This window comes from Cebus imitator, unplaced genomic scaffold (genome assembly GCF_001604975.1).
Source record: "Cebus imitator isolate Cc_AM_T3 unplaced genomic scaffold, Cebus_imitator-1.0 Scaffold0, whole genome shotgun sequence".
Taxonomy (NCBI): Eukaryota; Metazoa; Chordata; class Mammalia; order Primates; family Cebidae; genus Cebus; species Cebus imitator.
The window spans coordinates 7040635-7061343 of NW_016107315.1; the positions used below are offsets into that span (position 1 = coordinate 7040635).

The following is a 20709-nucleotide window of genomic DNA, read 5'->3' on the forward strand; positions in this document are numbered from 1 at the left end:
TCCACTGGCAGATGGGTCGCTTCTATGTTTTAGCTATTGTGAATAACAGTGCTGTGAACATGGCTGTACAAATCTCTCTACAGAACCTTGCTTTCAATTTTTGGGGGTATACAATTAACCCTCCACATCTGTGGGTTACACATCTGCCAATTCAAACAACTGTGGATTGAAAACGCTTAGGAGAAACAACAATAAAATATAATATGGCCTGGTACAGTGGCTCACACCTGTAATCCCAGCACTTTGGGAGACCAAGGCAGGTGGATCATTTGAGGTCAGGAGTTTGAGACCAGCCTGGCCGACATGGTGAAACCCCATCTCTACTAAAAATACAAAAATTAGCCGGGCATGGTGGCATGTGTCTGTAATCCCAGCTATTTCGAAGGCTGAGGCAGGAGAATCTTTTGAACTGGGGAGATGGAGGCTGCAGTGAGCCAAGATTGTGCCACTGCACTCCAGCCTGGGCAACAGAGTGAGACTCCATCACACACACATAAAAAAAATACATACATAGGCTGGGTGTGGTGGCTTATACCTGTAATCCTGGCACTTTGGGAGGCGGAGGCAGGTGGATCACGAGGTCAAGAGATCGAGATCATCCTGGCCAACATGGTGAAACCCTGTCTCTACTAAAAATACAAAAATTAGCTGGGCATGGTGGCATGCACCTGTAGTCTCAGCTACTTGGGAGGCTGAGGCAGGAGAATTACTTGAACCCAGTAGGCAGAGGTTGCAGTGAGCCAAGATCGTGCCACTGCACTCCAGCCTGGCAACAGAGTGAGATTCTGTTTCAAACAACAAACAAAATCCCCCAAAAAACCATATATGTTCACATATATATACATCCTAATTAAAAATAATACAAATAAAAAAGAGTATAACAACTATTTACATAGTTTTGTTTGTTTTTTGGAGATGAAGTCTTACTCTGTCACCCAGGCTGGAGTGCAGTAGCTTGATCTCAGCTCACTGCAACTTCTCCCTCCCGGGTTCAAAGGATTCTCCTCCTTCAGCTTCCTGAGTAACCAGGATTACAGGCATGTGCCACTAAGCCCAGCTAATTTTTGTAGTTTTAGTAGAAACGGGGTTTCGCCATGCTTGCCAGGTTGGTCTCAAACTCCTGACCTCAGGTGATCTACCTGCCTCAGGCTTGGAAAGTGCTGGGATTACAGGCATGGGCCACCACACTCAGCCACATAGCATTTGCATTGTATTATGCATTATAGGTAATCTAGAGATGATTTAAAAGACAGGTCAGGCACAGTGGCTCACATCTGTAATTCCAGGACTTTGGGAAGCTAAATTGGGAGGATTGCTTGAGGCCAGAAGTACAAGACCAACCTGGCCAACATAGTGAGACCCCCATCTCTACAAAATAAAAAAAACTAGCTAGGTTTGGTGACACACACCTGTGGTCCCAGTTACTGGGTAGACTGAGGTGGGAGGATTGATTGCTTCAGCCCAGGAGGCTGAGGCTGCAGTGAGCCATGATTGTGCCATTATACTCCAGTCTGGGCAACAGAGCGAGACCTCAAAAAAATAAGTAAAAATAAAAATATACAGTGAGACCCCTATCTCTACAAAATAAAAAAAAACCTGGCTAGGTTTGTTGACACATACCTGTCAGCTACTGGGTAGGCTGAGGTGGGAAGATTGATTGCTTGAGCCCAGGAAGTTGAGGCTGCAGTAAGCCATGATTGTACCATCATACTCCAACCTGGGCAACAGAGTAAGACCTCAAAAAAATAAGTAAAAATAAAAATGTACAGGAGGATGTGGGTAGGCTACATGTAAATACTACACCATTTTATATAAGGGACTTGAGCACCACAGATTTTGGTATCCTCAAGGTGACTGGAATGAATCACCCACATATACTGAAGGACAACTGTACAATTCCAGAAGTGGAATTGCTGGATCATATGGTAATTCTATTTTTCATTTTTTCAGGAACCACAATACTGTTCTTCCCAGCAACTGTACCATTTTAGAATACCACCAAAAATGCACAAGGATTCCAATTTCTCGATATCCTTGCTAACACTTGTGTGTGTGTGATGGAGTCTTGCTCTTTTACCCAGGCTGGAGTGCAGTAGTGTGATCTCAGCTTACTGTAATCTGCCTTTTGGGTTCAAGCGATTCTCCTGCCTCAGCCTCCTGAGTAGCTGGGATTACAGGTGTGTGCCACCACACCTGGCTAATTTTTGTATTTTTAGTAGAGACAAGGTTTTTGGCCAGGCTGGTCTCAAACTCCTGACCTCATGATCTGCCTCCCTTGGCCTCCCAAAATGCTGGGATTACAGGCATGAGCCACCACACCTGGCCTGTTTTGTGTTTTTGATAGTAGACATATGTCTTAGTCTCTTCAGGCTGCCATAACAGAATACCTTAGACTGGGTAATTTATAAACAACAGAAATTTATTGCTAACAGTTCTAGAGACTGAGAAGTCCAAGGTCAAAATGTCAGCAGATTTGGTGTCTGGTGAGAAGTCCAAGATCGAAATGTCAGCAGATTTGGTGTTTGCTTTTTGCTTCAAAGATGGAGGCTTCTTGCTGAGTCCTCACATGGTGGACGGGGCAAGCTAGATTCCTTCAACCTTTTATTAATAAAGGCACTGATTTTATTCATGGGGGAACACCAACATTTAGATTTTAAGATCATCCTAACAGATGTTAGGTCATATCTCATTATAGTTTTGATTTGATTTCCCCAATGATTAGTAATGTTGAACATCTTTTAACATGCTTCTTAGATATTTTTGTATCTTCTTTGGAGAAATGTCTCAGTCTTTGCTCTTTCCTAAAATAGTTTTTTATTTTTTGTGTTTTGAGACAGAGTCTTTCTCCGTCACCCAGGCTAGAGTGCAGTGGTATGATCTCAGTTCACTGCAATCTCCGACTCCTGGGTTCAAGCAATTCTTCTGCCTCAGCCTCCTGAGTAGCTGGGATTACAGGCACACACCACCAAACCCGGCTTATTTTTGCATTTTTAGTAGAGACAGGGTCTCACCATGTTGGCCAGGCTGGTCTCGAACTCCTGGCCTCAAATAATCTGCTTGCCTCGGCCTCCCAAAGTGCTAGGATTACAGGTGTGAGCCACCACACCAAATTTTTAATCTTTAATAGAGTCAGAGTCTTGCTATGTTGCTCAGGCTAGTCTTGAACTCTTGGCCTCAAGTGACCCTCTTGCCTCAGCTTCCCAAAGTGCTAGGATCATAGGCATGAGCCACCATGTCTGGCCAGGTCTTCACCTATTTTTGAATTGGCGAAAAGACAACTGTACAATTTGTGTGTGTGTGTGTGTGTGTGTGTGTGTGTTTGAGACGTCGTTTTTTGTTTTTAGGCATTCTCTGCATATTCTGGATAATCCATTGTCAGATATATGATTTGCAAATATTTTCTCTTATTCTGTGAGGTACCTTTTTACTCTTTTGGTAGTATCTTTCAATGCACAACATTTTACAATTTTCTTGAAGTCCCATTTGCCTACTTTTCCTTTTGTGGCTTGTATCATATCCAAGAAATCACTGTCAAATCCAACGCTGTGAAGTATTCCTTGTTTTATCTATGAATTTTATAGTATTTGTGTTACATTTGAGTCATGAATCCATTTTGAGTTAATTTTTGTAAACTGATTTTTTTTTTTTTTTTTTATTATGTCTCACTATGTTGCCCAGGATGGAGTACACTGGCTATTCACAGGTATAATCATTATAAAAACTGACAGCATAGACTTCCCTGGGCTCAAGTGATCCTCCCACCTCTGCATCAGTCCTGTAGCTGGGACTACAGGTGCACACACCACACTCGGCTAATTTTTTTATTTTTTGTAGAGGCGGGGTCTCCCTATGTTGCCCAGGCTGGAGTGTAGTGGCTATTCATAGGCGCAATCCCGCTACTGATCAGCATGGGAGTTTTGGCTGCTCCATTTCCGACCTGGGCCAGTTTACCCCTCCTTAGGCAATCTGGTGGTCCCCTGCTCCCAGGTCACCACACTGATGCTGAACTTAGTGCGGACACCTGATCGGCATAGCACACTACAGCCCATAACTCCTGGGCTCAAGCAATCATTCCATCTCAGCCTCTCGAGTAGTTGGGACTATAGGCACGCGCCATTGTGCCCAGCATACTGATTGTTGTTTTTCATACTGTTAAACCAATACTGTATTCTGGGGATAAACCCAACTTGGTTACATGGTATTTTACTGGAGTTTCTATCTTGTTGACCAGGCTAGAGTGCAACGGTGCAATCTTGGCTCAACACAACCTCCACCTTCCGGGTTCAAGTGATTCTCCTGTCTTAGCCTCCTGAGTAGCTGGAATTAGGCATGCGCCACCGTGCCAGCTAATTTTCTATTTTTAGTAGAGATGGGGTTTCTCCATGTTGGTCAGTCTGGTCTCGAACTCCCGACCTCAGGTGACTTGCCCGCCTCAGCCTCCCAAAGTGCTGGGATTACAGGCATGAGCCACGATGCCTGGCCTGGTATTTCACTTTTAATGTATTGTTAGATCAGGTGTGGTGGCTGACGCCTACAGGTATGATTACAATCCTAGCCTTTTGGGAAGCCAAGGTGGGTGGATCGCTTGAACCTAGGAGTTTGATATCAGCCTGAGCAACATGGCAAAACCCCATATCTACAAAAACAAAAACAAAAGAAAAAAGCTAACTAAATCTAACAAAACAAAACAAAAACTAGCCAGGCGTGGTGGCTTGCGCCTGTAGTCCCAGGTACTCAGAAGGCCAAGATGGGATTCCTTGAGCCCGGGAAGCAGAGGTTACAGTGAGCCACGAGACTGACTCAGGCTTTGGTGACAGAGCAAGACCTGGTCTGAAAAACAAACAAGGCCAGGTGCAGTAGCTCACACCCGTAATTCCAGCACTTTGGAAGGCTGAGGCGGGTGGAACACCTGAGGTCAGAAGTTCGAGACCAGCCTGGTAAATAATATTCATCATATTTAGGGTAGATAAAATAACAAAACAAATATCTATTTACTTACTAACTAGTTTAAGAAATAAAACTTTACCTGTGCTCTGAGGCCTCCTGGTGTCCCCTATATAATTCCTTTTCCTGTTTAGAAAGGAAAATCAAACCAAAACTATCCTAAAATTTTTCTTTCTTTCTCTTGGTTACTTTATAGTTTTACCATATTTAATTTTCAACACCATCTGTTGTTTAATTTTGACTCTTAAAACTTTATACAAATGGAAAAACATTCTATGCCTTTTATTTCCTGTTCATTATCATGTCCCTGAGATTTAACCATTTTGGTAGTGGCACATGCTTATAATCCTAGTGCTTTGGGAGGCTAATGTGGGAGGATCACTTGAGGTCAGGAATTCAAGACCATCCTGGGCAACATAGCAAGACCCCGTCTCTAATACAAACTAAAAAAATTATCCATCAGTACCATAAGACAGCGGAAAAAAAAAAATTCAGGCATGGTGGAGTACACCTGTGGTTCCAGTTACTCAGGAGACTGAGGTGGGAGGATTGCTTAAGCCCAGGAGTTTGAGGTTATACTCCAGCCTTAGCAACATATACAGACCCTGTCTCTTAAAAAAAAAGTTCATTCATTTTGAGTGCCATTTAACAGCAGTTAATTACATATACTATAGTTGTAGTTGATAGACATTTGCCCATTTGCCTATACTGCTATGGACACTCCTGGACATGTCTTTTGGTATATATTTGCAAGAGTTTTAGTTTGTATATCTAAGAACAATTGTTGGGCTGTAAGATATACCCATATGCAACTCTATTAGGTAATGCCAACCAACTTGTTTTCCAAAATGATAGTATCAATTAACACTCTGACCAGCAGTCTGATTTCCCTGAAACAACTTTTCAAATGTTTCCTGGCCATTAATGTTTTCTCTTCTGAGGTATTCGCCAATTTAAAAAGCTGGGTTGTATTTTTCTTATTCATTTACATTAGTTCTATACATATTCCAGAACAATGCTGTCCAAGAGAAATAAAATGGAAGTCACAAATGTGATTTTAAATTTTCTAGAAGCCACAGAAACAGGTGAAATTACTTTTGTTTTGTTTTGTTTTGTGAGACAGGGTCTCGCTCTGTTGCCCAGGCTGAAGTGCAGTGGTGTGATCTTGGCTCACTGCAACCTCTGCCTTCCAGGCCCAAGCGATTCTCCTGCCTCAGCCTCTCAAGTAGCTGGGATTACAGGCACATGCCACCATGCCTGGCTAATTTTTGTAGTTTTAGTAGAGATGGAGTTTCACCATCTTGGCCAAGCTGGTCTTGAACTCATGACCTCAGGTGATCCGCCACCTGGGCCTCCCAATGTGCTAGGATTACAGGCGTGAGCTATTGTGCTGGGCCAATTTTTTGTATTTTAGGTAGAGATGGAGTTTCATCATATTGTCCAGGGTGGTTTTGAACCCCTGAGTTAAAAGTAATTCATCTGCCTGAGCCTTCCAAAGTGCTGGGATTACAGGTGTGAGCCACCATACCCGGCCTAAGTTTTATTTTCTTATCCATTTTGTACTCTTTTTTTAAAACTGAAATTTATTCCTCCTGCCTCAGCCTCCCAAGTAGCTGGGACTACAAGTGTGCACCACCACACCTGGCTAATCTTTTTGTTTTTTTTGTAGAGATGGGAGAGACTCTCAATATGTTGCCCAGGCTGGTCTTAAAACTCCTGGCCTCATGCAATCCTCCAGCCTTAGCATCTCAAAGTGATGGGATTACAGGCATGAGTCACCATGCTTGGCATTTTTTTGTATTTTTCTTCATTCTATTTTGTTCTGCTAATTTGGAAAAGCAGTTACCCTACATATTTCATCTTATATACTTAAAAGAGTAAAGGTTAAAATTAGTATTTTTACCAACTTCCCAATATTACAAGGACCTTGGAAAAGTTCAACTCCAACCATCACTCCATTCATCCTGCTTCTAAATATATGACTTTGTTATCCAGGATATCAGTTCTATCTTGCTTTACTTTATTAACCACACAGATTACTTATTCTTAATTTGTATGGTAAAAAGTTTTTAGTTTTAATTATTTACCAATATTTTTTATCATTCCTTCTTTTATAAGGGATTCTTTCTTTTTTATAAAATTATTTACTATTTAAAATTAAAAACTTTATTTTTCAGTACCTAACATTCCCATTGTGGGCTGAGATGCTCAGGCTGGGATAATTTCTTGTTGGTGGTAAACTCCAGATTTTTTTTTGTCTGAAAACATCTTGAATCAGATAACCTGGCTAAAATCCTGCTTTTACCATTTCTTAGTCATGTGACTCTAGATATGTACACTAAACCCTGGAATCACTGGTTTATTCATCTGCAAAAGTGGGATAATCTTGAGCATATTCATTCTCTGCTGGGTAAGACAAGTTTGGGAGGGAAGATGCAGTGAGAAGCTTTGAATTATCTAGAAGAATGCCAAGATCCAAAGCAAAACAGAATAAAACATACACCACAATCACCTCTCTGAATGTTTGACAATTGTAGGGAAGGCAAGGTTAATACATATTGAAAAAAATTACCTAATAACAATATTCCTGTACTTGAGAGTTACAGTTTGTGGTTCTTTTTAATCAGTCCTTTCAAGTCCAGTGAAATAGCTGCTTATAGGAGCTTACAAAGGAGACTTTACAGAAGAGACTGCTTGACTGGAAATCATCAACTTGTTAGCCAACTCCAATAATCTATTCTTAACAGAAAAATCCAATGTCAACACTAAGAAAAAGAATTGGTATTCCATGTATTAGCCTGAAAAAAAAAAAAAAGGAATTGGTAAAAAGCAAAGTATTAATAAATCAAAAAGTAAGGTTTTCCGCAGTAACAAAGTAATTATTCATTCAACACTTGGTACCTACACCCTCAAACAGTATAAAATACAAAAGACAGATAGATTGCTTCTGCTTACAACAAACTTATAAAGTTGGTAATTATACATATTATGTAATTAAAATCTGTTAACAAAGCAATATGTAACAGAAAGCCTGTCCATACAGAAAAAACAACTACAGAGTATCATAATACTACGCAGGTGAGTGCTGACTTGATACAAATAACTTGTAATAGGAATTATAGGAGGTGGAGCTCAATGTAGGTTGTGCATTGTTTTCTAGATTCCTTTTACCTTGTGTTGGGATGTACAGAATAAACATGAATAAAAATTAGTTGTAATTACAGTAGTCCCCCCATTATCTGCAAGGGATAGGTCCCAAGACCTCTGGTAGATGCCTGAAACCCTAAATATACTTTGTTTTTTCCCTACACATACATAATTGTGATGTTTAATTTATAAATTAGGCATACTAAGATTAACGTTAGTTAATAACAGAACAATTATAACAATATAGTATAATAAAATGCATGTGAATGAGTAGATTTGTGTGGAACAGTTTAAATAACCATTATTCTAAACTATGCTGCCTTTATTCTGTATTCTGGGTAAATATAAACATTCAATTGCATCGAGCCTCATATATCTACCTAAATTTATAAGGTAGCCAATTTTTAGTTGTATGGCTATTAGTTTACATGCATTAGGTACTTTTTCAGACATTATCTCATTTCCCACTCCCCCAAATGCTAAGTAAGATGTTGGTAGTAAATTTTTCTATGCTACAAAGGAGAAAATATTTATTCATTTTTTTTTTTTTTTTGAGACAGAGTCTTGCTCTGTTGCCCAGGCTGGAGTCCAGTGATGGGATCTCTGCTCACTGCAACCTCCACCTCCCAGGCTCAAGTGATTCTCCTGCCTCAGCCTCCTGATTAGCTGGGATTATAGGTACCTCCAAAGTGCCTCTCTGATACGAAATTCAACCTTTCATCAGCAGGCCACTATTAACTATAGGCTATGGTCACCAGGAAAAGGCCTGACTCTGCCAAGGTGAGGGTGTCTGTGGCAGCACATGTGTACACATATGGTTTCCCACACTGCCCTGTCCAGCCTAGGGCCTTGTTATCACTGTCATTCTTGCTTCCCTTCTGGCAAGTGGGCATCTCTTGGGTAGTACAATCAGTACTCTGATAATCCTCATTTGGGGGAAGGATTTGGTGAGGGAAGACGAATGGGAAGAGGCAAGAGTAAGTCTGTAGGGGTGGCTTCCCTATTCAGCTCCAGATGTGGATTCAAGGAGGAGTGACCTTTTCTCCTCAGATCCTCAGCCAGGTTCCCATTTGAGGTACCCGAACTTTGGCCTGGACACATGGAAAAAAGGAATCACCCAATGACACCTCAGGGTACTTTGCTGTCTTGATTTAATCATTTCCTCATTGTGTCCATCCTAAGAACTGTCTGGTCAACATATTACCTCAAAAATTTGTGTACCAATAGTTTTGGAGAATGTACACAGGGGATCAATGGGTGCTTTGGGCTCTCCTGCCCTAACTACATTTCTTTTTTTTTGAGACGGAGTCTCGGTCTGTCGCCAGGCTGGAGTGCAGTGGCGTGATTTCGGCTCACTGCAACCACGAACTCCCAGATTCAAGGGATTCTTCTGCCTCAGCCTCCCGAATAGCTGGGACTACAGGCACGTGCCACTATGCCCAACTACAAAAATAGAAAATTTTTGTATTTTTAGTAGAGATGAAGTTTCATCATGTTCGCCAGTATGGTCTCCATCTCTTGACCTCGTGATCTGCCTTGTTGCCCAGGCTGGAGTACAATGGCATTATCTCATGATCTTGGCTCATTGCAACCTCTACCTTCCAGGTTCAAGTGATTCTCTTGCCTCAGCCACCAGAATAGCTGGGATTACAGGCATGCACCACCACGCTTGGCTAATTTTATATTTTTAGTAGAGATGGGGTTTCTCCATTGGTCAGGCTGGTCTCAAACTTCTGACCTCAGGTGATCCTCCTGCCTCAGCCTCCTAAAGTGCTGGGATTACAGGTGTGAGCCACTGCGCCCAGCCAACATTATAAAGGTTTTTATGATTTTAGCACTCTGGGAGTGAATGCGTCATATATTTCATGCTGGGACTTTTTATACATTTTTCCTTTAAACATTTGCAGAAAGTAGGGGAAGGTCATATCTAATAACACCAAAAACCAAATTATTCCACAGCTTTGATCAGGAGGCCAGTCCCAAGTATGTGCTCCAAGCATTTCCATTCTCTTTGACTAAAAAATATAAGTCCAAAGAACTCTGAATGCAATTATAGACGAAGACACTGCCTGTAAAAACCTAGTACATTTACTTCTGTTTGGGGCTTAGAATTCTGATTTGCATGGTTTGACAAGCTTATTGCATTGGATTCTGACCAAACCAATGCTACCATGAGACCAGGCATTCTAGTGCCCAGCTGTACCTCCTGCAAGAGAATTGCTTACTTTGTTATTAAGAAAATAGCAAACCTGCACCTGACTGCTTTTTTCTCATTCACCTCAGCTTAAGTCCTTACTACCTCACACTTATGCTTACTTTGTTATTAAGAAAATAGCAAACCTGCACCTGACTGCTTTTTTCTCATTCACCTTAGCTTAGGTCCTTACTACCTCACACATTGTTTCAACCACCTCCACCAAAAATTGCCCTTTCCTGCCTGTCCAAGGTCAAGTGGCTCCCAATTGCCTATGTGGCATCTAAGGTACAGTGCCTCAATCTATCCTCTCAAAGCCCAAAAGATAACACTTACTGGGCACTTATTCAATGAGAGGCACTGTGGAAGCATGCTCACAACATTCTCTGTGCAGCGGCTAATACTCCATTTACAAATGAGGCACAGGAAGCATGAGAAGCAAGCATGGCCAATGTCACAGGGCTAGAAAGTGTCTGGTACACAATGCCAGGTAGAGTTAGTTCTTAACCTCTGCATTATCATGGCTGAAGAATGCTGACATTTACTGAAAGTTTAAGGCTTTAACAAATAGTTCACTTAATCCTTACAACAGTGAGAAGACCAGTCAACAGCAATATTCTCATTTTATAATAAAAACCACAGGGAAATTAGTAACACGATGTGTAAAGAAATGACCTTGGGAGATTCTAACCTAGGGAGTCAGATGGACCCTGGACTTCCATGCTGACCCTAAAGGTACCAGAAAAAAAAAACAAACCCCAAATAATCCCTAAATGAAAAACGATGATAAAACACTAATAGACACTGTAGCCTACATACATGCAAAGGCTATTTTAAAAAAGTTAGCCACTGAAGGACCTTTATTCTCTCATATTACATTTCAGTTTTTTTGTTGTTTTCTTTTTTTGAGACGGAGTCTCACTCCGTCACCCAGGCTGGAGTGCAACCTCCGCCTCCCGGGTCGAAGCGATTCGCCTGCCTCAGCCTCCCACATAGCTGGGATTACAGGCGCGTGCCACCATGCCCTGTGTATTTTTAACAGAGACAGGGTTTCACCATGTTGGCCAGGCTGGTCTAGAACTCCTGATCTCAGGTGATCTGCCCGGCTTGGCCTCCCAAAGCGCTGGAATTACAGGCGTGAGCCACCGTTCCCGGCCCACGTTTCAGTTTTTAACCACCGTTTCTCAACTGGAAGACACATCCTTTCACCCAATTGCCGGTAAAATCCGATTCGAAATTCTAGTGAAAACAACAACAATACACAAAAAACGCTAACCATATGAACCCCCAATTTCAAAATGATCTATCGCCAAAAACTCTTCAGCCTCTGGGAAGTTTAGCTATTGGATTTATGCGTTCCTGTCTCTTCTTCCAAAAATAACTAACAACACGTAGCTCTTTCAAGTTATCCTACTTAATCTCATCTTGTCATTTCTGTAGGAAAGTGATTAATACCCCTTTTCAAAGACATTGCCTGTAAGACCCCAAGAGCTACACAAAAGACGGGAGCTGCAGCCTTGGAGACTTCGGGTGGGGGCAGAACGCGGCGCTGAGGTCGAGGGAGCCCCGAGGGCACAGCAGGTGGGAGGGCGGAGGGGCGGGCCGGGAGCTAGCTCGGCTTTCGAGCAATCTCCCGCCTCGCTGCGTTTCCATGCTTGCTAAAGGGTCGAGATGAAGAGGCAAGGGGAAGAGAGGGCGAGAAGGAAAAATATAAGAGAGAGGGGCGAGTGGGGCGGGGGTCCCGGGAACAGCGGCGGCCGCGTTACCTCAGAGCCCAGAGACCTGGGGGAGGGGCCCTCGGCGCTGCAGCGGACTCCGGGGCTCCAGGCTGGCAGGTGCTGCAGGGCCGCAGAGCGAGAATGCTGATGTCTCAGCAGGCACGGGGAGTTCTCCCGATGTCGTCTGCTGTTTCTCAGTCGCCTGTTGTGACACGGTAGCGGGCTGGGTCACGCTAACGCCGACCGCCAGGCGGGCTGAGGGAGGGATCGGGATCGCGGTGCCACCTCTCCAGGTCCGGTCCGGCCCACATCACTGGGGCCCGGGGTTTATTGTTCCGGAGAGCCACAGACAGGGTCGGCCCGGGCCTGCCGGGCAGTGTTCCGCTCCGCCCGCCTGAGCCTGGGGTCAAGCCAGCAGCAGCTGCAGACACGCCGACTGGCGGCGGATCGGGGGCCGGTGTGTGTCTCTTTAAGGGGCCGGGCCTGCGAAGCTAAGGGGCGGGTGGGGTGTGCGTCGCTCCCGGTGTGAGGGTGAGAGGGAGAGAGCGGCTGGCGGGCGTCCGAGGGAGGGAGGGAGGGAGCTACGAGCGAGCTAGCGACGCGGGCCGCCCTTGCCGCCGCCGCCACCGCGGTCGGACCTGCGGCCTCCTCCCCTCCCCTCCCCCGCGTCGCCCTGCCGCGGGGAGGGGGCTCGCGTCGCCGCCTCCAGCCGCTCCCGATGAAGCAGCTGCAACCGCAGCCGCCTCCGAAGATGGGGGATTTCTACGACCCGGAGCATCCGACCCCTGAGTAAGTATCAGCTCCGCGGCTCCCAGCTGCTGTCGGCCGCTTCTGCCCCAGCCAGGGGCGGCGCGTCCTGACGGGTGGCGGCGCGGGCCGGCGCGAGGAGTAACGGGCCCGCGGCGGCCTCGCGCGGTCGGTGTCGGGAGCAGGCCCGCGCCGCCACTTCGGGCCGCCTGGCAGGGGCCGCAGCAGGCCCGCGGTTGGGCCCGGCGTTGGCGCCGCTGCTCGCGTCGCCGCGGCGGTTGGGCCGGGCCTGTGGGGGAGGGGCGGCCACGGTCCTCAGGGCTGCCGCCGTGTCCGCACCGACGCGGCCAGCCGGGGGCTCGTAGGTCCTTGCGGGCTCCTCGCGGCTCGCCCGGGCCCCGCTGTTAGCCAAGGGGTAGAGTCGGAGGAGCTGCCGGTGCCAGGCCCGGCAAGAGGGCGCTAGCGAGGGTAGGCCGCGAATCCCCGGGCTCGGGTGGAAGCTCGACCCGTCGCTCGACCTCCCCGCGACGGCGGCGGCTCGGACCGGAAGGGCCTAGCGCGGGTCGCCTTGCCCCCGGGCCGTGGAGGGGCCCGCGCTGCACTCCTGAGTTTGATTTTTCTTCCTGGGAACTGGATCCTAGCCTCACAGTGCTTCTGGCTTCACATGCTGCACCTTTGGCACTTGGGTTTTGTAATGGCGAGGTTTGTGTGGTCCCGTTGTTGAGGTGACACCGGGTTTGTTTTTCCGCCTGAAAATGAAAGCCGCCTGAGGGGCATACATTTTCTTGCAGATTGTGAGATTTTTACACTTTCGGACACGATTTTCTTGGTAACAGGAACCTCTTACCCTAAACGGATGACTTTCTGTTTCTTGTGAAGACTTGGGTAAAAACCAAGAATCGTTTGAGGATTCTCTAAAGAAGACAATCTTCTGGAAAACCGAAACACAGTTTTGCCCAATAGTAATTTTTCAGTCTAGGACACCTTTACATTTCTCTTGAGGTCCGGATCTACTGCTGTATCTGCTACCTCAGAAAGCCTGGAATCACTTCTTTCCTTGCACCCTCACGAGACCATTGTTTTGAAAAGCCATTCTTAAACTCCGTTTGCTGGTGTTGAAGTCTAGACCATTCAGAAATGAATAGGAATATACTATTCATTTCAAACTTAACGATTGATAAGGGTTTCAAATGAAACTGTCAAACTTTTATGACCAGGATGATTCCAAGAGCTTTGCTGTTTTGACACAGTTTACCTTATGTTTGCTGTGGCTCGTTTTTGAGTCCCTTGCCAAATCTTTTCACCTTGGGCCAGAAATGTCTGGATCTTATTTGATAGTTCTTAGTTTGGATCGCAACATAAACTGATTCTGTTGAGGTGTTGGTCATTTCTGCACAAAAAGAGAAATCATTATTTTGCTTTTCTAAAATAAAAACCGACTCTTACTTGCAATAGTAATTTAACATGGCATTTTCCTTTCATGGGTTCTTGGCCATTGGTTAACCTTACCTTAATTAGATTGGTATTTTTCTTTTGCTATTGGCAGGATCAGTTAGGTAACATTGTTTTGATTTACTGCACAATCAGGCCAATTACAAAGCTCATGTTACAGGTTTTTAGTTTGAAAAACTTCAAAAAAAATAAATTTAGTGTCACGATTCAATAAATGCTTATTGAGCGCTTGCCCTGTACAAAGTAACATGCTAACCCCAGAACAGGCCAAGTGCCTGCTTTCACTTCCTTTTACCAGGTTGTTTGGTGAAGTCCAGAAGCTTTAAGGATCACATCCTTACACTTCTTGGGGCAAAACAATTTTGCATAATATGTGGGAAAATAGACTTAGTGCACCTTTGGTAGACATAAGTGGTGAAGGAATCAAGAATGTTTCGTGGTTTTACATAATGTTTTGGAGTTTTTATTTTTATTGCTTTGATGTAGAAATTCACTGCTTTGGATTTCTAACAGTGGTTATTTATATATTTTTAAATTCTTGTGTATTTTTTCCTTCTTTTTTTAGAGACAGGGTCCCGCTCTGTCACCTAGGCTGGAGTGCAGTTGTGTCATCATAGCTCATTGCATCCTTGAACCTCTGGGCTTAAGCAGTCTTCCTGCCTCAGCCTCCTGGCTTGGGACTACAGGCATGTGTCACCACACCTGGCTAATTAAAAAAAAAAAGATTATGTTGCTCAGACTGGGCCTCCTGCCTTGGCCTCCCAAAGTGCTGGGATTGCATTCATGAGCCATCGTGCCAAGCCTCTTCTTGTGTATTAACCTGTATGGAGTAGATAAAAAATTGTACCTTTTTTTTCATAATACTATAAAGACTGGAGGGGTATTAATGGTAGCTATACTGAGCAATACCACCTGTTTTGCAGCTGAAGAAAATGAAGCCTAGAGAAGTGAAGTGACAGCAAACTCTTGAGATAGTAAGCTACTTAGTGTTTATAATGCTGGAGAGAGGAGAGAGAAAGGCAATATAGGGTTTAAAAAACATGGAGTTCAGAGTCCGTCCTGGATTTGAACACTGTTTTAACCTTGGACAGGTGACTTCATTTCTCTAAACTTGGGTTTTCTCAACTTTTATATGGGTATCATAATGATAACTTACTAGGGTTTTTTGGTAGGATTCAATGAGATAATGCATCAAGAGAACTTGGTGCGGAATGTGGCATGTGCTTCTAGCTGGGGTCATCAGGGAAAATGTAAAAGGTAGGATTTAAGTTGAGCATGAAAAGATTAGGTGGGCAACAGGGTCAGGGGAGGAATGACCAATTACCCTTGTTAGACTTTTTATGGTTTGAAATGGTGCTTAGATATATGAAGAAATTGAGGCAAAAATATAAATTCAGTTTGACTGTAGTAACACTTAGCATCTGATGTTCTGGGTTTGTCTTGTACTCATGCCTTTAATTAGACACAGCTGCAAGATGGCTTTTTTTTCCAGCAGCATATAGGACATTGTGTTTCAGGTGAAAATGGCTGTAATCACTAGAGTATCTGTGCAGTTGGTGTCCATTATGGGGCAGCCCCAGGGACAGGTGTTGAGGACACAGCAAAATAGATCCAGTTAGAGTCTTCAAGGAACTCTTCTAATGAGGGAGATAAGCAAATACTTTACAGCAGTAGAGGTACAGTTCTTTGACATATGCGTGTCCATTGTATGCCAAATGTAGGCACACTATGGGTATTTGGTGTACCCAAAATTTTGCCCTTGTGGAGTTTACATTCTAATGAGGGGTGATAATAAATGATATAGAATGTTCTGGCCCAGTGGGGTGGCTCGCACCTGTAATCCCAGCACTTTGGGAGGCCGAGGTGGGTGGATCACCTGAGGTCAGTAGTTGGAGACCAGCCTGGCCAACGTGGTAAAACCCCATCTCTACTTAAAAAAAAAAACAAAAAACGAAAAAGCTAGGTGTGGTGGCGGGCACCTGTAATCCCAGCCTCTTGGGAGGCTGAGGCAGGAGAATTGCTTGAACCTGGGAGACGGAGGTTACGGTGAGCTGAGATGGTGCCACTGCACTCCAGCCTAGGCGACAGAGGGAGATTCCGTCTAAAAAAATAATAAAAAAATGTAGAATGTTGAAAGGTAAGTGCTTTAGAAAGTGGGGTAGAGTAAGGGGAATTCAGAATTGAGGAAGAGGTTACAATTTAAAGTGAGATATACTGGGAGAATATCCTTGAGAGAGTGATATTTAGGCAAAGATTTAAAGGAGAAGTAGCCATGTTAATATCTGAAAAGCATTTCAAGCAGAGGGAATAGTTTCAAGGTGTTGAGGCAAACCTGTGAATTCTGCCCATTATAGCTAGAATGGAATGAGCATGAAAGTGAAACCCCGTTTCTACTAAAAATACAAAAAAAATCAGCTGGGCATGGTGGCGCATGCCTGTAATCCCAGTTGCTCAGGAGGCTGAGGCAGGAGAGTTGCCTGAACCCAGGACACGGAGGTTGCGGTAAGCCGAGATTGCGCCATTGCACTCCAGCCTGGGTAACAAGAGTGAAACTCCGTCTCAAAAAAAAAAAAAAAAAGAAAGTGCAATAGTAAATTGGGTTAGGGTGAGATGGGGCTTAAGCTTTTATACAGTCTTGGAGAGCCATTCTAAGGACTTTGCCAGGAGTTTTGAACATAAGAGTGATATAGTCTGCTTTCAGTTTCAAATGATCACTCAAATTGCAAATTCGAAGCCTGGAGACTTGTAAGGAAGCTAGTAATCCAGAAAAGAGATGCCGGTACCAAGATGGTATAAGAGTAGTGAGAAATGGATGGATACTGGATATACTTTGAAGATAGAACCAACATGATTTATTGGCATGACTTGTGAGAGAGGAACCAAGGATGATTCCAGGGTTTCTGGTCTGAGCAGTTAGAAAGTTGCCATCGACAAAGACAGTGATGACTGAAAGGAGCAAGTCTGGGGACTAGATTAGGAGGAGTTCGATTTTAGGCACGGTAAGTTTGAGATTGACTGTTAGACATTTGAGTTGAGTTGATAATCCAAGTCTGAAGTTCAGGGGAAAAGTCTAGAATGGAGATAAATTTTGTTGTCATCAGTTTAGGTAGTATTCAAGCCATGAAGCTGGATGAGATTACCAGGGAATCCTTGATAGAAAGAAAGAAGGGCCAAGGATTGGTATATATATATATATATATATATATATATATATATATATGTGTGTGTATATATATATATATATTTAAAGATGGAATCTCACTATGTTGCCCAGGCTGGTCTTCAGCTCCTGGGCTTAAGCAGTTCTCCTACCTCAGCCTCCTGAGTACCTGGGACCATAGATGTGTACCATCACCTTTGGCTTGATTGTTTTTTTAAATGCCTGTGTTAAAAGGATTGTTTTTAGTGTGCAGTTTGAGGTTTTAACATGGATGGCATCTATGAACTTGGGAAAATTACCTCTTCAGTAACCTCTGACTAGAAGTTAGCAATTTCTTTCAATTGCTAATGTAAACAACAAACTACAATAGTATTAACTGTGATTTGTGTATAAATCAGTTATTTTTGTAATAAAATATGCAGTTGACTCTTGATCAACACAGGAGTTAGAGGTACCAATCTGCAACACAGTAAAAAATGTGCATATAACTTTTGTCCCCCTCAAAACTTAACTGCTACTAGGATCCTGTTGAGTTTACTGAGAACATAGTCTATTAACACATATTTTGTTGTATGTTATGGGTATTATCTACTGTATTCTTACAAAAAAGTAAGCTAGAGAAATGAAAATGTTATTAAAATCATAAGGAAGTGAAAATATATTACACATTAAGTGGAAGTGGATCATGATAAAGGTCTTCATCCTTGTCTTCACATTGAGTAGGCTGAGGAGGAAGAAGAGGAGGGGTTTTAGTCTTGCTGTCTTGTGTGACAAAGGTGAAGGAGGTAGAACTGGAGGCCAGCACAAGCTGTGTAACTTTTATTGAAAAAAAAAAATATCTGTGGATAAGTGGACCTGTACAGTTCCAACCCATATTGTTCAAAGGCAAATTGTATTGTGTTTTTCGTAGAATCTTGAAATATGTTCATTACATCAAAATCCACTAGATTGAAAATCACATATATATTACTAAACAGTATGACACATTGGTTTGTTCCTCAGTATAACTGGCTTCCTTTACAATCATATGTATTTTATCTTTTGCATTAAAAAATATTAGACTAAGATGGAGTCCACACGCTTCATTAGATTGCCAAAATGGTACAGGCCACAAAAAAAGTTGAATCCCTGGGCTCTGGAGACAGAACTCCTGGTTTAGAATCTCATTTCTTTAACTTAATTGCTTTGTGAACCTAGGCAAATTTCTTAATTACTCCTTACCTATAAAGTGGGGATCATGGTAGTATCATCTGCAAAGGGTTTTATGAGAATTTAAGAATTAGGGCAGTGTTAGTTCTTTTTTTTTTTTTGAGTTGGAGTTCAGTTTTTGTTGCCCAGGCTGGAGTACAGTGGTGCAATTTCCGCTCACTGCAACCTCCGCCTCCTGGGTTCAAGAGATTCTCCTGCCTCAGCCTCCCCCTCCATACAAAATTAGCCAGGTATGCGGTACCACACCTGGCTAATTTTATATTTTTAGTAGAGATGGGATTTCTCCATGTTGGTCAGGCTGGTCTTGAACTGATCTCAGGTGATCCACCTGCCTTGGCCTCCCAAAGTGCTGGGATTACAGGCGTGAGCTACTGCTCCCGGCCACATCTTTTATTATTAGTATTGAATGGAAAGAGTCGGCTAGAAAGAACTGTTCCTAAAAGGCACCATCATGTGAAAGTATGGTGAATTTGGTCAAAGGAAAGTTTAATTGGGAAAAAATATTTCAGCATGTTCAAATGAGATATAAAACAGGATAGTCAAATTCTCTATTTTTTATTTTCAGGGACTTGTTCTGTTGTCCAGGTTAGAGTGCAGTGGCACGATTATAGCTCATTGTAACTGAGCTCCTGGGCTCAAGTGATCCTCCCACCTCAGCCTCCCATGTATCTAGGACTGCAAGTGCGTACCACAGCTCCTGGCTAATTTTTGTTTTGACAGGGTTTTGCTCTGTTGCCCAGAGCAAGGAGTACAGGTCGGAGTGCAGTGATGTGATAACGGCTCACGGCAGCCTCAACTTCTCAGGCTCAGGTGATTCTCCCACCTCAGCCTCCTGAGTAGTGAGGACTTCGGGCACACACCACCATGCCCAGCTAATTTTGTTTATTTGTAGAGTTGGGGTTTCAGCATGTTGCCCAGGCTGGTCTCAAACTCCTGAGCTCAAGTCATCTGCCTGCATCGGCTTCCCAGAGTGCTGGGATTATAGGTGTGAGCCACTGCACCTGGCCCGGCTAATTTTTTATTTTTTGTAGAGACAGGGTTTTGCTATGTTGCCCAGGCTGGTCTCAAACTCCTGGCCTCAGTCTCCCAAAGTGCTGGGATTACAGGGGTGAGCCACCTTGCCTAGCAAGTCAGATTTTCATAATTCATGTTAGAATGGAGAGGATAGAGATACCTTAGGAAGCCAACTGAGAGAAAGTATCATAATGTGGTTACCAGATTTCATATGTGATCTGGACCTTTAGTAGGTTTATAGCCAGTTGAATCAGAATTTTTCTGGTAAGAGAAAGATAGCTTTGTAGTGATGGAGGTATGGTACTACAGGCCAGGTTACCTTCCATGGGCTACTGGGGTACACAGGAGGCTAATATAGTAATTGGAGAGTTTGCTGGTAAGTATGGAAAGCCTGTTGATAATATCCTAGTCCTTAGGCTAGGGTATACCTCTTTAATATTCATGTGCCTCTTTGCCATTTGCTTTTGCTACATTTTAGGCATACCATTCTCCTTTTTTGACACATTATGTCTTTAGAAAAGTATCAAGCAACACAATTGTTGATACAATTGTGTTTTTCTAAGAATTGACTCCAGTTGCCAACCCATATTTTATACATATAAGATTGTCAGTCCATACTTTCTTAGTTTCCTTAGCAGGACTTTGGTGTTCCCAGATCTTTTCAGCCATTTTTCACTGTAGTGAGTCATTGATTTCATTTATTCACTTAAAAAAAATGGAAATACATTGCAATTCTTTTTCTTTTTTCTTTTTTTTTTTGAGTTGAAATTTTGCTCGTTACCCAGACTGGAGTGCGATGGTGCGATCTTGGCTCACTGCAACCTCCACCTCCTGGGTTCAAGCGATTCTTCTGCCTCAGCCTCCCAAGTAGCTGGGATTACAGACATGTACCACCATGCCTGGCTAATTTTTAATTTTTATTTTTTTAATTTTTATTTATTTTTTATTTGCTTCCAAACCTAACAATAATTTTGTATTTTTAGTAGAGATGGGATTTCTCCATGTTGATCAGGCTGGTCTCAAACTCCCAACCTCAGATGATCCACCTGCCTTGGCCTCCCAGAGTGCTGGGATTATAGGCGTGAGCCACCGTGCCTGGCCACATTACAATTCTGAAATAGATA

At 43.4% G+C, this 20709-nt stretch overlaps 1 protein-coding gene across 1 annotated transcript in view; it reads left to right on the forward strand.

Moving 5' to 3' along the window:
* The first annotated feature begins 12564 nt into the window (after window positions 1-12564).
* SETD2 (SET domain containing 2, histone lysine methyltransferase) overlaps window positions 12565-20709 on the forward strand; it is a 156759-nt gene continuing 148614 nt past the window's right edge. Inside the window, exon 1 of the mRNA XM_037736750.1 lies at window positions 12565-12792. Within this exon, the coding sequence (XP_037592678.1) occupies window positions 12722-12792 (71 nt within the window). The 5' untranslated portion in view covers window positions 12565-12721. The remainder of the gene's footprint in view (window positions 12793-20709) is intronic.